Source organism: Anas platyrhynchos, chromosome 14 (genome assembly GCF_047663525.1).
Source record: "Anas platyrhynchos isolate ZD024472 breed Pekin duck chromosome 14, IASCAAS_PekinDuck_T2T, whole genome shotgun sequence".
Lineage (NCBI taxonomy): Eukaryota > Metazoa > Chordata > Aves > Anseriformes > Anatidae > Anas > Anas platyrhynchos.
This window is the reverse complement of record NC_092600.1, coordinates 6,144,354-6,158,054: the sequence shown is the minus strand read 5'-3', so window position 1 is coordinate 6,158,054 and position 13,701 is coordinate 6,144,354. Positions and strand designations below refer to the sequence as shown.

Sequence of the window (13,701 nt, the reverse complement as noted above, 5' to 3'; positions counted from 1 at the left end):
TATCCCCGGGCTCAGCCCGACCTCTCCCTGCTGTGCCGTGCAGAGATAGAGGCCGGGGCTGGCTTGGGGCCACGCACAGCACTGATGTGACCCCCCCTTTGCTATTTATTTATAGGCAGTGCCGCACCGCAATCTGCCAGCCCATAAATCAGGGGCGCGCTCGTCGCGAAGTTTGACGTGAGAGCGATGACCCAGCACTACAGCTAAAATAAACCCTGCCGGGGCGATGCCCGGCGTCCCTCCGGGAACGGCGGCAATCCAGGGGTGGGAAATTCCTTTGTATGTATATAAGATACATATAATAGCAAAACAGCAAGGTCCTATCTCGTTAAAATCAAAGCTCCCATGGCAGCCTGCTAGGAAAAGCATTTGCATCATCTGCTCGGCCCGTATAATATAAACGCGGCGCACAAGGGTTAGCCAAGGCCAGCCGAAATCCCCGCACGCAGCCCCACTCGGTGTGGCAGCAAATAACCTTTTTTTTTTTTAATTATTCTTCCTGCTGCAGGTCAGGCTTCTTAACAGGAAGATCTTGAAGCCCCGCACGTGGTCAGGAAGCAGCACACCCCACGCAGTGCCGCCGGCTTTCCTCAGCCCGTCTCCTCTCCTGGAGACCCGAGCTGCAGAAACCCAGCTGCTGGCCCCAGCCTCCTCCGCCTTCCTCCAGTTTGGAAGAGAGGAGCCCATCCTCCTCCAAAGGGCCAAGCAGCCAAACAAACCCTACAGAAACACCCTCAGGGGCCAGCACCCCTTCCCTCAACCTGCTCTGAAGTAGAGATGCTCCACACGAACCCCTCTCTCTTTTGATAACCCCGTGCCAGGGCATCTCAAAGCCTCAGAAGGCAGAAAATTGAGCTCTCCCAAGACCCTCCTGCCCCAGCCCTACAGCTCTTTCCCCAGCTCCATCCCACTGCCCGTTCTGGGATCACCATCAAAAGCAACGTGAGGCTTTTTGGAGAAAATTCAGCATTGCTGTGACCCAGAGAGCTTCTGACCAGCCTCTTGTGTGTCTCCTAATGAGGAGTGGCGGTGTTTTACTACCAGAAAAGCATAAAGAGACATACAGCTGAAGGAAGTGGGAAGCTTTAAGCTGCGTTGCCCTCAGAGAAAATAAAATTTAAACAACAAATATAGATATTATTGTCCTAAAATTTAAAGTGCGGTCCCCAAAGGGAGACTGAAACCCACTCAGCGTGAAGAACAGGGCAAAGGGGCTGCGAGCACCCCATGGATGGATGGCGGGGCTCCAGGCCAGCACCCCCCGACCCCCCGGCACCACCACCCCGCTACGGGGCCGGGCTCGGTGCGGGGCCGGGTCCCGGCGGAGCCTCCCCGGGCTCCGGGGGCGCTGTGCGGGGCCGGAGCTCAGTGCTCGGCCTCGGCCCGCCCCTTCCTCCGAGCCGGGACCGGGCTCCGCCATGCCGGTGGGTGCGGGCCGGGGGCTGCGGGTCCGGGGGGAGCCGGGGAGAGCCGGGGGGAGCCGCGGTCCCCGGGGCGCTGCGCTGCGACCCCCGCCCCGTGGAGCCCCCTCCCGGGGGTATCGGCATGGGCAGCGCCTGCTTTAGGGCCCCGCCGAGCGAGGCTGGGCTTCATTAATGAAAATATTTAGCAAACGCTAATTAGTCGGCAGGGGGGCTATGGGGGTGCCCCAGCGCCGTGCAGGGCTGAGAGCTGCGGTAGTCGCAGGGGGTGGGGGGCGAAGGGCGTGAAGGGATGTGAGTGCAGGTGGCGAATAAAAACTGCCCTGATTTGATTTTTTTAAGGGAAAATTATTGTTGTTTTTTTTTAGAAAGGAAGGTAGGGTCTGGGCAGTGCCAATGGTTACAGGGGATCGCAGTGTTTGTGCAGCCCCGGATCTCTCCTGAGGCATGCGGATAGCGCTGCGCCCCGGCGGGGTAGAGGCATGAACAAACAGCGCTCGTGCCCTTTCATTTCTTATTTAACATTTTTGATATTTTGTTGTGTTGGGGCCCAGCCACCTTATAGACCCCAGAAGAGGATGGGCAGGTACCAGACCGCCAGGGGCAGCTGGAGTGGGGCCACCAGAAGCCCCCAGCGCTGGCAGCCTGTGCTGGCCCTGAGGTGGCCTGGCCTCCGTCCCGGGGCTGGACCAGGCATCTCCAAAGATCCCTCAGGGGTGTTTCTGTGATGGACACCACAGGCAGGAGTACCGAGAGCTCTAGGTTTGCCGAGGAGCCCGCAGTGGCACGTGTTGACCTTTTGCCCGGGGCGGTTTTGAAGCCAGCTCCCCAAGGCAAAGGGCAAGCGTGGAGCATGGCGGTGGCTGCGTCCCCCTGACCCCTTGTCTGTTCTTTTGCAGAAGCACGAGTTCTTCGTGGACATGACCTGTGAGGGCTGCTCCAATGCGGTCACCCGTGTCCTGCACAGGCTGGGAGGTGAGTTGAGCTGTCTGCGTTGTGTGTGTGACCGCCAGCTCGCTGCAGCAGTGCCAGCTCTGGGGCTGGACGTCGCTGCCCCATGTCCTTCATTTTGCTTAGGAAGCAATGTGGGTAACAGCTGAAAGTGGCTGGGAGGAAAGCTCTGCTCCCCGCTCTGCTCTGTGCTGCCGGTTGGTCAGTAGCTGGTTGCTAACAGGACTTGTCCCTTGGTTAAATGGCATGGCAGGGAGGGGCTGCCAGGCCTGCAGGAGGCTCTGTGAGTCACCAGGGCCTCATCCTCAACCTGCTGGGAGCTGCACTGGTAGGCACCTGCTCAGGTTGCCTGGGCAGAAGGATAGGAGGTGGATGTCCAGCCCAGGGAGGCCCATGGTGTCTGTGGTGCTTCCCTGGATGTGTCATCGGCGTCCCGGTGCAGAGCAGTCACGGCAAAGTGCTGGCGAGCAGAGCGTTTGGTGGCTGCTTGCACAGCCTGTTTTTTCCACCACGTGGAAAATTATAACCTGTGTCTCCTTTGTGCTGAGGTCAGCAAGAGAGCAGGATCTGGCCTGCACTCACCAGTTGTGAGGACCTGTTGTCCTGCTCCCCTGGCCTCACCGAGCGGGAACAATTTTCAGTCACCAAGCTGAAGGCCCTGGGACTTCTTCAGGACCCCGTTACCAGGCTGTGTTGATTCCAGTTCCTCTGTGTGTGGTTGTCAGCACCTCCCTCCTCCTGCTGCTCTTTGACGTGCTGGCCAAATTCAGCTTCATGTGATGGAGCAGCAGAGCCCTCAAAGCCAGTTCATACCTACAAGTTTTGTGATGTAACGTGGCTGGATAGAGACTTTGTAGAGTTGCTTTCACTGCGTTGAGAGTGGCTCACCTTTATTCACCACTGGGATATCCACACGGGAAGGTGTCTTGTGCTTCCTCCTACTTACAGCTGATAGCTGGTGCTGCCTGTGAGAGAACCCGCCCTGACCCTGTCTCAACCCCTGCACTAGCGCCTTCATTAGTGCTCATCCATGCCCAACCTCGGCCCAGACTGAGCTGCTGGAGGTTACAGTGGTTGGTTTAAACTCCGCTCATTCTGCTTATTGCATGAGTGATTGTTCTGGGCTAAGGTGGAGTGAGCAGATTAAAGCACTCCAGAAGCTGTGGTGCCCGTTGCTGATCTGTAAGGCAATCTGGCTTCCTTGCACCAGTGCTGGCAAGGCCCCAGCCTGGTTTTGCTGGCTGGTGGCAGTATCAGGGTTTGCTGATAGGAGGCACGTGTACATTTGGCTGATGGCCTTGGGAGCACAACTGCATGGAAGTAAGTTTTGTCCTGCTCTTATACTGTTTGGCTGCTTCTAGCTGTGCAAAATGTTTTTCTCTTCCTTGTAGGTGTCCAGTTCGATATTGACCTGCCCAACAAGAAGGTGTACATCGACTCAGAGCACAACGTTGACACCCTCTTGGAAACTCTAAAGAAGACTGGAAAGAGCGCGTCCTACCTGGGGGAGAAATCCGCACAGTAACCTGGTATGAGGAGGCTAGGTAGATACCAGGTGTCTGAAACACTGAAGAGAGACCTGAGCTTGTTCCAGCTCTCCCAGACAACCAGACTGCTTCCTGGGAAGCACAGAGGAGCAAAGACTTGCAGGTCCAGCTTCAGGAAACCCCTCACTTTGGAGAAGCAGCTGAACCACATGCAGCCAGTACCATTTCCATTTGGGACCCCTTAGCTGCTCCGCAAAGCCCATGGCTAATCCCAACCATGGCTGTAGTGTCTGCAGCCAAAGGAGGACTCACTGGTGTCTGATAATTTGACAGGTCTTGACTGATGCTTTTATTAGCTGACATGATTGCATGGAGAAAAAAGCCTCTGTGCCATTTCCAGGTGAACCTGGAGTTTGCCAGAGCATATCATGCTCAGAAACAAATTCCAAAGACATTTGTGAGCTGAGCAGAGAGTAAACAAAAATACCAGGGAGACAACTTGATTGTTTCAGCCTGTGGATTCTCCTAGAGCTTCAGCACAATGCTGACATGCACCAAACTCTCTCCTTACCATGAAATGGTTTTGCAGACAGGATTTAATTTTAGGGGAAAAGAATGAAGTAGGAGGAGAGGGTTGCCCACTCACTGCACGTACTGTTCTTAAACGTCCAAGATTATTTTGCAGGATCTCTTAAGAGCTTGTTTCTGTCAGTGGAGCTTTCTAATCCAATGGCATTGTTTTAAAATGGTGTAGTTTGATTATCACAAATACTCAGCATGAATGCACTGAAATCAGTTCATGCTGATTTAATTCCTAATTATTATATTAAAGTGGAGGCTTAAAGCAGCAGGCATTAAACTGATACAAGAAAAAGATGAACTGATAGTAATACGTTTATGTAGTGTGTCTGCATTGTTTAGTAGACTGATTTAACAGATTTAATCTGCAATTTGTATCAAAAGAAAGAGCTTGCAACACTTCTAAGAAGGTTTTCTTTAAATCCTAGTTTTAATCAAATAACACTGCTGTCTAAAAGAGAGAGAGAAACGAACTCTGAGTTGATTAGTACCTCAAATAATTTTCAGCTCACAGTCAGTATGGACTGCAAGTGAAGTTTCCAGCTTGCAGGGACCCGTGGGCTCTGTCTGAAACGTCTATGAACATTAACCATTGCCATTTCCTTTGACTTGTGACTGACCGGCAGAGGGCATCTTTGTATAACTTTTTCTGGTCTGTGCCTTTTTTTTTTTTTCCCCTCCCTTTTATTTATTTATTTAATTTATTTATTGCAGGAATTCAAGCAGGACTTCAGCAAAACGATGGCTTAACTGTTTGCCTATCTCCAGCTTGCTCCGTCATTTGACCTTTCCCGGCCCTGCCAGATGTCAGGAAGCGGAGTGCTGGCAGGAGGAGACAGCTGCATTTGGGGTTTTAAAAATGGACAAATCTAGAGAAGGAGGTTATACGCTGTTTCTAGTCCCACAGTAAATCAAGGTGCTGCTTCTATCTTTCAGCATATGTCTGTGTGTCTCGTGTGTCTTTGTGCTGCTTTAAGTGGTTTTCAGCAGAAGTGGTTTTCAGTAAAAAGATGGCTGTTAGGGCTGGGAAACGAGCCATTACATGCAAGGCAGGTCTCTGAGGAAATTGCACCTATCTTTAGAAGCTGACTGCAACCTCTGCCTGAGGGACACGTCTCAGGAAAACTGGATTCGGGTAATCTGTGACTTGGCAGATGTTTGTTTCCATTACAGAACAGACAAACTCTCCATTCTCCATGCAATATGGGTGAGAAGGGGCTTTTGCAGAGTGGGTGCTGTAGGTGAGGGATAACCAGGTGTCCTCTGGGACTAGAAGAGGCCACCAGGCAGCAATCACTGTTCCTGAGCAGCGTGATTCAGCTGACGGGCCAACCACCTTGCAGGTAGGAGCAGAGAACACGGGCTCAGCACCAGTGCAGTGCTTTTTAGGTGAATACATAACCACAGGAATGTGAGGAGTCGTTCTGCATCCTGGGCTCATCTCAACACACCTGGATCAGTCCCTTCACCTTCTTGCCCCCTTCCCTGCCCACTTTCAACCAAACAGGCCATAGCCTCACGGGGCTCTGATGCTGGGCAGGATCCCCAAGCGCTGCGTGCACCCACAGGCCCAGGAGGAGAGCGCCTGCACTGATGAGAAATGCAGAAGGGACGGAGGAAGGGGAAGGATGTGGGGCTCTCCAACATCTCTGACCAGTCTTAGAGTCTGTATTGGTGCTTAGCTCAGCTTCCGTCCATTTAATTCAGGTTTCTCATCTCAGTGAAAGCATTGCATGTGTCCTCTGTCTTCCATTTCACCTGGGGGATGTCTGCTGTGTCTGCCAGTCGCATGTGGCTTGTCCTGCAGAAAGGAAAACCAACTAAAGTAGGAAGGAAGTGGTTACTTTATATTTAGGAGATATCTCACACATTGAGGTTACTTTTGACATAATTGCAACTTTTTTCTTTCCCTAGAGAGTTTTAGTACTTGAAAGTCTTCTTTACCATTAATGTAAAGCACAATTAACTGCGGTAGATGCACTTGCAGGGGCTGGAGACACTTCAAGGAACATGTTGCAGACTCTTGTTGTTATGTTTTAATATAAGAGAAGCTAAATGACAGAAATTTAACATCACTGCATTATTTTCTTGCATTAAAATCTCCCGGTGGCAGGAAGCTTCCAGAGCCAAGGCCTGGAGCTGTGCCCTATTCCTGCTCCATGCCCTCCTGCATGACACCTCCAGGGTCCCGGAACGGAGCTGCCCTGCACAAATCCCTTTCCCTAGCTCCCCCCTTGCTGTCCTGAGCCAGTGTTTTTGCCAAAGTTTGTTATAATTCATTGCTCCCAGCTTCCTCCCAGGCATGGCCAGTGCCTGCAGCAGCAGCTGGCTGCCCAGCAGCTCAGCTCTGGTGGCAGCGGGCAGTTTGGCACGGAGCTCAGTGGCACGCTGCGGCACAACTGGCTGTTCCCAGAGCCAGCAGTCCTGGCGGTGCTTGCTCTTCACCAGACTGTCAGGACTGATGGCCAGGGTCGTGCCCACCGAGGAGTAACTCCCAGTCTGGCTCGCTGCAAACCAGACTGCTCGGCCTTGACGTCTGGGCTGCAGCTTTCACTGTCCACGCTGTCCTGGCTCTTTTGTTCCCCTCTCCCCAATGCTGAGCTGGCTGTTTTGGTAAACGCGTGCTTATCTCGGAGCCAGACAATCAGAGGCTCCCACCCAGCACCAGCTGGGGGGCTCATCCAGATTCCTGAAGATCCAGCACCCATCCACATGGCTGTATCCTCCCTGGCCTTCCCCAGCCATATGGCACGGATTTGGGGCTGGATTTCCAGCTTTTACCTGCTGAAAAAAGAATGTGGAAGCTTTGGGTGCAAATCAGCTGTGCTGACAAGCTGCGGTGACCCCAAGCTGGCTGCAGATAGGGGTGGGGATGCTCATCATGCAGCTTGGCTTCACAAAGCCTGCCTGGGGCTGGTCTCCACCTCCCAAAGTGGTGATGTCCGGGCTGGGGGCTCCTCCCCTCCTGCTCCCTACCCTGGGCTTAGAGACCCCTGTCATTGCCCTGGCTGTGCAGCATGGCAGGAGCGTGCAGGCTTTGTGGGCTTTCATACCTGGTGGCTCATGGCATTTGGTGTCCCTGAGTGTCCTGTTCCTTACCCAGCACCCCAGAACGGAGGGGACAGAGGGATGACAAAGCTGCACAGCCACCCCTTTGGTGCCATGCCTGGGGCTGCTGGTGGGAGCGAGCATCAGCCTTGCAGGCTTATCAGGGAACAGGGCGTTTCGGCCAGGCCGGGCAGCCTGCAGAACAGTCTCTTTCTGCCCCCTTTCCGTTCCTTGGGATGAGATAAGGGGATGGAGGGAAGACAGCCTGCTGGCACCCTGCCTCCAGGCCAGCGAGTGCAGGAGGCTCCTGAAGCAGCGGATCTGCAGGAGCACGGGGTGCGTCCCAAAAGGCCACAGGCATGCAGCTGGGGACGGGTAATGACACCCTGTGCCAGCCCTTGCTTCCGTGTTTGGGCTGCTTGCAGCACGATGTCTTTGCTCCACTCCTACCCAGCCTCAAGGTCTTTGAAACCTTCCTTCACCAAGCGGACCTGAAATTGTCCCCAGGCTCCAAGGAGCCCGCAGAGATAGTGTGACACAATCATAACGTGAGCCATGGGACACGAGGCTCGATACACCCGACACTGAGGCTACGAGGCCACGTTTAAGCAAGGAAAAGCTCAGCTTTTGATGCAAAAACAGAAAGGACGGCCCTCGGAGCTTTCCTGCCCCATGGGCACGGTGACAGTGCCAGGCTGCGGGTGGCCAGCAGGGGAGGGATGCGTTGGCAGGACGGGCGGCCACAGGGTGCAGAGGGGCTGCGGGGGCAGCTCCAACCACAGCCTGGTAGGGACTGGGTAGGGACTGGGAGTCATTTTTCACCCCGTGTTGCCTTCCCCGCCTCTTTAACCCCAAATCTGATTTCAGTGGAAACATCTACAGCCTCCAAACCCGGTGCTTTATCCACAGAAGAAAAAGCCGTCCTGGTTATCCCCGAGCTGCCTTAAGCACCACTGGCTTTTCGGCACTTTCTAATTAGCAGCCGGCTGCCAGGGTACGATTTTAGCCCGAGGAGTGGTTGGGCTCAGCTGAACCACCCAGTAAATGAGAGAATTGCCAAAATAGCACCACGGGCTGCAGAAAGCAGGCAAGGGACGGGAGATCCCCTTCGGTGCCTGCGCATGGTGATCCCTTGATGGCCTGGAAGAAAAACCCCAAAAGATAGGGGGTTTCTGGGTTTATTCTGCCTTTAAGTGTGTGCTTGGAGAAACAATCCGTGCTGGCTTCCACCTTCCCTGTTCCCAGCCACTGCCAGCCACACACGGTGATCCAGGCGGACAGCGTGGTCACTCAGAGGGACCCAAGCTCACAAACTGTCTGGAAAAACCTTCTCTGCCTCGCTGTGCTGGCCCAAGGAGGCGGCTTTTTGGCAAGGTCTGCAAGGAGCCGACCTTCCCTGTCGTGAGGACACAGCCGGGCTGAGGCTGCTCCATACCGGGTGATGCTCTGAGCCACGCCGACACAGCAGGGATGCTCAGAGCAACCCCAAAATCCCCCACTGCTCCCCACTCCCTGGCTGGACACACAGCTGCCCTCTGTGACCACCTTTCCACGTCGCATTTTCCAAACCAGCAAAGCACACCGAGCCCTGAGAGACACCCCCGCACCCCGCCGAGCCTGTGTCAGCACGAGTAGAAACAAAATAAATAAAAAACAACCTTAATTAGGGACTTCACGGGCAGGAAGCGTGCACGTGTGCTCGCCAGAGCACAAATATTTTCTTTCGGTGCTGCTTTCTCCAAGGGCTCGGCAAGGCGACCGAGGCTTCTTCCCCGCTGCTCACGCCTTGGCTTCAGCCTCCCGCAGCACATACTGGAGCCATTCAGCCCCTTGGCCAAAAGCAGATGAGGAGGGAGGGAAAACAAAGTCAAACGAGCGGGAGAAAGGCGGCTTTTGTGCTGCTCGTGTTTGTGGAAGCCAGCCCGAGCCCCCTTTAGGACCAAGGTGCCCTTTATGGGGCTCCAGGAGCTGTTTCGCAGCCCCGCAGCTGCTGCAGGTGGTGGTGCTCTGGGGTGTGGGATGGGGGGATGTGGGGCACGATGCGAGGTCCCGGCTGCTCTGGGGACAGCAGGTTTGCTCTGGGACTGCTCTGTTCCACGGAGCCATCCCAGGAGGCCTGGAAGGAGAAGGGGAACTGGTCTGCACTGGGCAGGAGCCTGCAGCCTGGCCCTTCCCAGCATTGTCCCCCTGCTCCTCCTGCTGCTCCCGGGGGGCTGCTGGGTGCCAGCTGCTGCTTTCGGGTTTCCACTGGTCCAGGCCAGCTGAAATTCACTGGGGAAGGCAGGAACAGAGGAGAGATGCTGCACCCCTCGGCTTCCCACAGAAGCCAGATCCCAGCACTATGGGGTCCCCGGGGCAGGGCCCAGCCCTCAGTCCCCCTGAGTCCGGCCCACCCATTTTTAGGAGATGGGTGAGAAAATACCAAACCCACAATTCAGATCATCGCCTTGTGAACAAAAGGAGATGCCTGAACGCAGCAGGGATCCAGTGCCCGAATGTGCTCGGCTGAGCCAAATTCCTTCCCCTCTCTGGAGCTGCTGCTCGGCCATGGACAGAGCCCGGCCCCCAAAACCCCGAGTCAGCACGGTGCACAATGCCCAGTGATAATCTGCTCTGTGCAGCTGAAAATGAATAAATAAATACATAACCACGCAGCTTTTGTCAGCCTGATCCCTCCGACTGCACCAGAAGCCTGCATGGGCCTGGGGGCTGAGGGGGGCACCTGGGGGGTGCCTGGGGCATTGCAGGGAGCAGAGCCAGGGGCTCTGAAAGGCACCAGCCCCATGCCAGCACCCTCCCTGCAAGGAAAGCCGGGTCTTCCGAGGGATGCTGTGGCCCTGGAGGTGATGTTGTTGGAGCCTGGGGGCTCTCTATAAAGGAGAAAACCCCAATACCACTGTTTGCATTTATATTTCCTTTTTTTTTATTATTATTATTTTTTCCCCTCTTCCCCTGACCGGTGCTAAACGCCTCCCAGGAGCAGGCAGCAAAGCAGGCGGCTCGGTGGGAACCGTCCAATTTCCAGGGCAACGGGGAGAGGACTGAGCCCAGCGCTGTCCTCGGCTCACAGTGCCGCTCTTATTTCTCCACGGTTTCCTCTCCATTTGCTTTCTTAATTCAGCCTTTCCTTGGCCAGGGGAGAAGCCAAGAAAGCAGCGGTGTGGCACATCCAGAGGCCTCCCCGTGGGCTTTACAACTGCTGGGGGATTTTTAGCTTTCCAGCTTCAAGAGCAGCCCTCCAGGCTTGCCCTGCCCTGAGGTCGAAATATGCCAGAGCACGGTCAAAACAAGAGCAGAGGAAGCCCAGAGGGCAGCTCCGACCCCTTACAGCTCTGCTCTGAGCTGCTGGCGGCTCACCAAAGGCACAGATGAAGACAGGACGATGTGCCCCGGGCTGGGGTCACCACCCTCTGCCACCAACACCGGCCAACCATGGCCACCTCCACCATGAGCCCGCTAGGGACAGCAGGACATGCAGTTATTGTGCCCAAAGACCAGAAAGGGGGCAAATCCCCACTGTCCCCAGTGCCCCCCATCTCATCTGAGTGTCTCCGATCCCCTCCTGCCATCCCTTCCTGGCATATCATGATTGAGGCTCCTCTGATTGAGGTCTCAGCCTGGGTGGTGGGTGTTCAGCTGCCCCCCCAGGCAGCCCAGCAGGGAGCCAGCGCTAGCACGAGGCCAGCAGAGCTTCCCCGTGGGCCACCGAGAGCACCCCTGATCCTGGGACAGGGGCTGGGAGAGCCACGTCCAGGCACAGGGAGCTGGGCACAACCCAGCAGCGCTCATCACCCCGGAAAACAATAGGCAGCCCAACCCAACCCAGAGCATGAGGGCTTTAAATTCACCCCCAGAGGGGGAACAGCACAAAAAACCTCCAGCTGTTATCTCCAGATTTCCAGTCCCAGCAGGAGAGCTGCCGATTGCTGCCAGAGAAGCACATTTGCTTGTGGCTAGGGATGGAAATCAGAGGCAGAAGTTCCCCTACTGAGCTCCGGTCCCCAGCAGGGCCGGGCTCAGCCCCACAGCGTGGGGGGGCAGCTGGGGAGGGGGTGACCATGCCCCACAGAGCAATGCTGACACTGCAGGGGTGCAGAACAGAGCCTGGGGTGCCCAAAACATCAGCCCTCCATGCTGTGGAGACAGCTCCGGGGGGAGCCGCCGGAGCCGGGAAGGAAATCTCTGCCCCAAGAGTCCCTCCCTTCCTCTCCTCTGCACACAGCTGCAAGGAGGGATGTGGGGAGGTGTCCCTTCCCAGCCAGGCTCCTCACCCACGTTTTGCAGCCAGGAGCAGCACAGATCTCCATAACGCACCGCCCGTTGTTCCAGAGCACGATGCGCCTCCTGGTTATGGCTGGGCACCTCCAGAGGGGCTCAATTCCCCCCCATCCCAGCTGGTGAGGAAGCCATTTCCCTCATTTCCCAGTTCTATTCCTGCAAGTGAGCAACCGATTAATTGGGATCTCCACGCCATTAAAAATCTTCCCCATTAACCCCGTTAATAAATGCGGGGTGAGCTCTCCCCCGGGGTGCTGCGGGCAGGTTGGCGCAGGAGGGAGGACGCAGCGGGCACCTCCGTGCGAGTCTGAAATTAAGGAGCTGGGAGGTTGACGTCTGCAATGATCATTTTTTTCCCCCCATAAATGAGAAGATTAAAAGGGAGTTCTCCAAATCTAATGCTTTTATATTTTTTTTTTCCAGCTGTGCTTCTGGCCCCCCATCTCCTCAAACAGCTGTGAGACAGACGGACACGGGGCACGCGGCGCAGGGAAGCGCTGCTAATTTTAGTGGAAGGTCCCAGGAGAGGGACGGAGCCCTGGGCCAGGCAGAGGATGGAAAGTCACAGCGCTCGCTCGGGGCCCTGCACGACCTTGCTATTTCGGGGCTGACCACATCCCACCTTGCCCGAGCCCACAGGCACGGAGCAGCCCCAGGCCCTCCCGCTGCTCCCCTGCTGCTGCCAAGCCCTGGCCAAGGCGGGTGGTGGTTCTCCAAGGGAAGTAAACATGTTTCCAGGGCTGAACTGCGATCCCCAGAGCTCCTCACACAGGAGAAATGACCGAGGAGGTATTTTCTGCACATGCCCTCAGACGCAGCACAGAGCACCCTGCTGTGTTTTCATCCAGCTTTGGGGGTTGTGTCCTCTCTGGTTTCCTTTACTTTCCGATCAGTGAAATCCTGAGGAATAACTCCACACAGATGAAGGAAATGGTTTCTCCAGCAACTGGTCCTTGCAAGGGGCAGAATATTTCTGCATGGCCATAAAGGTCCGAATTGCTCACGATAGGGAGGTTTTAAGGGAGCTGAGCTCCTCGGGGTGGGCAGGGGAGTTCACAGGGCTCGGAAGCGCTCTTGCAGACAATGTGGAGGGAGCCAGCAAGCAGAGGGGATGCAGAGGTTGGCACTTTTGCTGTTGGTTTTGGCCTGGGGAGGCTGCGAGCCCCTGCTCCATGGCCACGGTGATGGGGCAGGGCTGGCGGTGCTCCTGCTGCTGCTCCTCCTTGCTGCCTCGCTGTGTGTGCCGTGCCCAGCTCAGCCACAGCTTCTGTGTCCAAATCCCAGGAGCAATCAGGGGCTAAAAGCCCGGAGAGACTGCTACCACCCTGTCCTGCTCCAAGCATTTCCTACTGTCTCCCCTTCATCGTCTTTGCCTACTCCTGAGCCGACCTGTGCCTGGCTTTTTTCCTCTGTACGGGACCATCCCAAATGCGTTCTGCCAAAACCAACCCCGTTTTGTCTCCTGACACCCTGTTTTTGGAGCTCCCTGCACCTGGCTCCTGCCTCGTTCTCCTGGGATGCCTCAAGCCGGGGCTTGTTCAGCAGCAAGCTCCACTCAAGCAGAAAGAAATGTCAGAGCAAAAGTCAGAAAACTGCAGCAAGGAGGGTTAATGGAAGGACAATAACGTCTCGTTCCTCAGCCTCCACGGGGAACTGTTAAACTTTATGGACTTTCATTTAACAAGCAGCACAGCCTCGCCTTCTTCAGCGTGCCTTGCCCTCCCCAAAACTATTTTTCCCTGTTCCTCTTTGCCTCCCGCAGTGCACAAGCCCGGAGCAAAACTGGCCATCACTTCAAGCCTGTGCTCTCAAACGAGAACCCAGATTTTCCAAGACATCCTCTCACTCATGACCCAAAAAAAAGTAGAAGCAGCTGGACCCGGAGACCCTCCTGCCTGAACCTTGTCCTTTGCCTTTCTGGTCTTTTCCTTGCTGGG

The 13,701-nt window shown here is 55.4% G+C and overlaps 1 protein-coding gene across 2 annotated transcripts; it reads left to right on the top strand.

Annotated features, from left to right (window-relative positions):
• The first annotated feature begins 1,341 nt into the window (after positions 1-1,341).
• On the top strand, positions 1,342-5,378 carry ATOX1 (antioxidant 1 copper chaperone). Of its 2 annotated transcripts, none has more exons than XM_027468100.3 (4): positions 1,342-1,424; positions 2,321-2,396; positions 3,764-3,901; positions 5,153-5,378. In XM_027468100.3, the coding sequence occupies exons 1-3, from the start codon at positions 1,419-1,421 to the stop codon at positions 3,895-3,897; spliced, it is 216 nt and encodes a 71-aa protein (XP_027323901.1). In that variant the 5' UTR covers positions 1,342-1,418; the 3' UTR covers positions 3,898-3,901; positions 5,153-5,378. The 2 variants fall into 2 exon arrangements, with proteins under 2 accessions (XP_027323901.1, XP_027323902.1); XM_027468101.3 differs by having other exon boundaries at positions 3,764-3,916.
• The last annotated feature ends 8,323 nt before the right edge of the window (positions 5,379-13,701 follow it).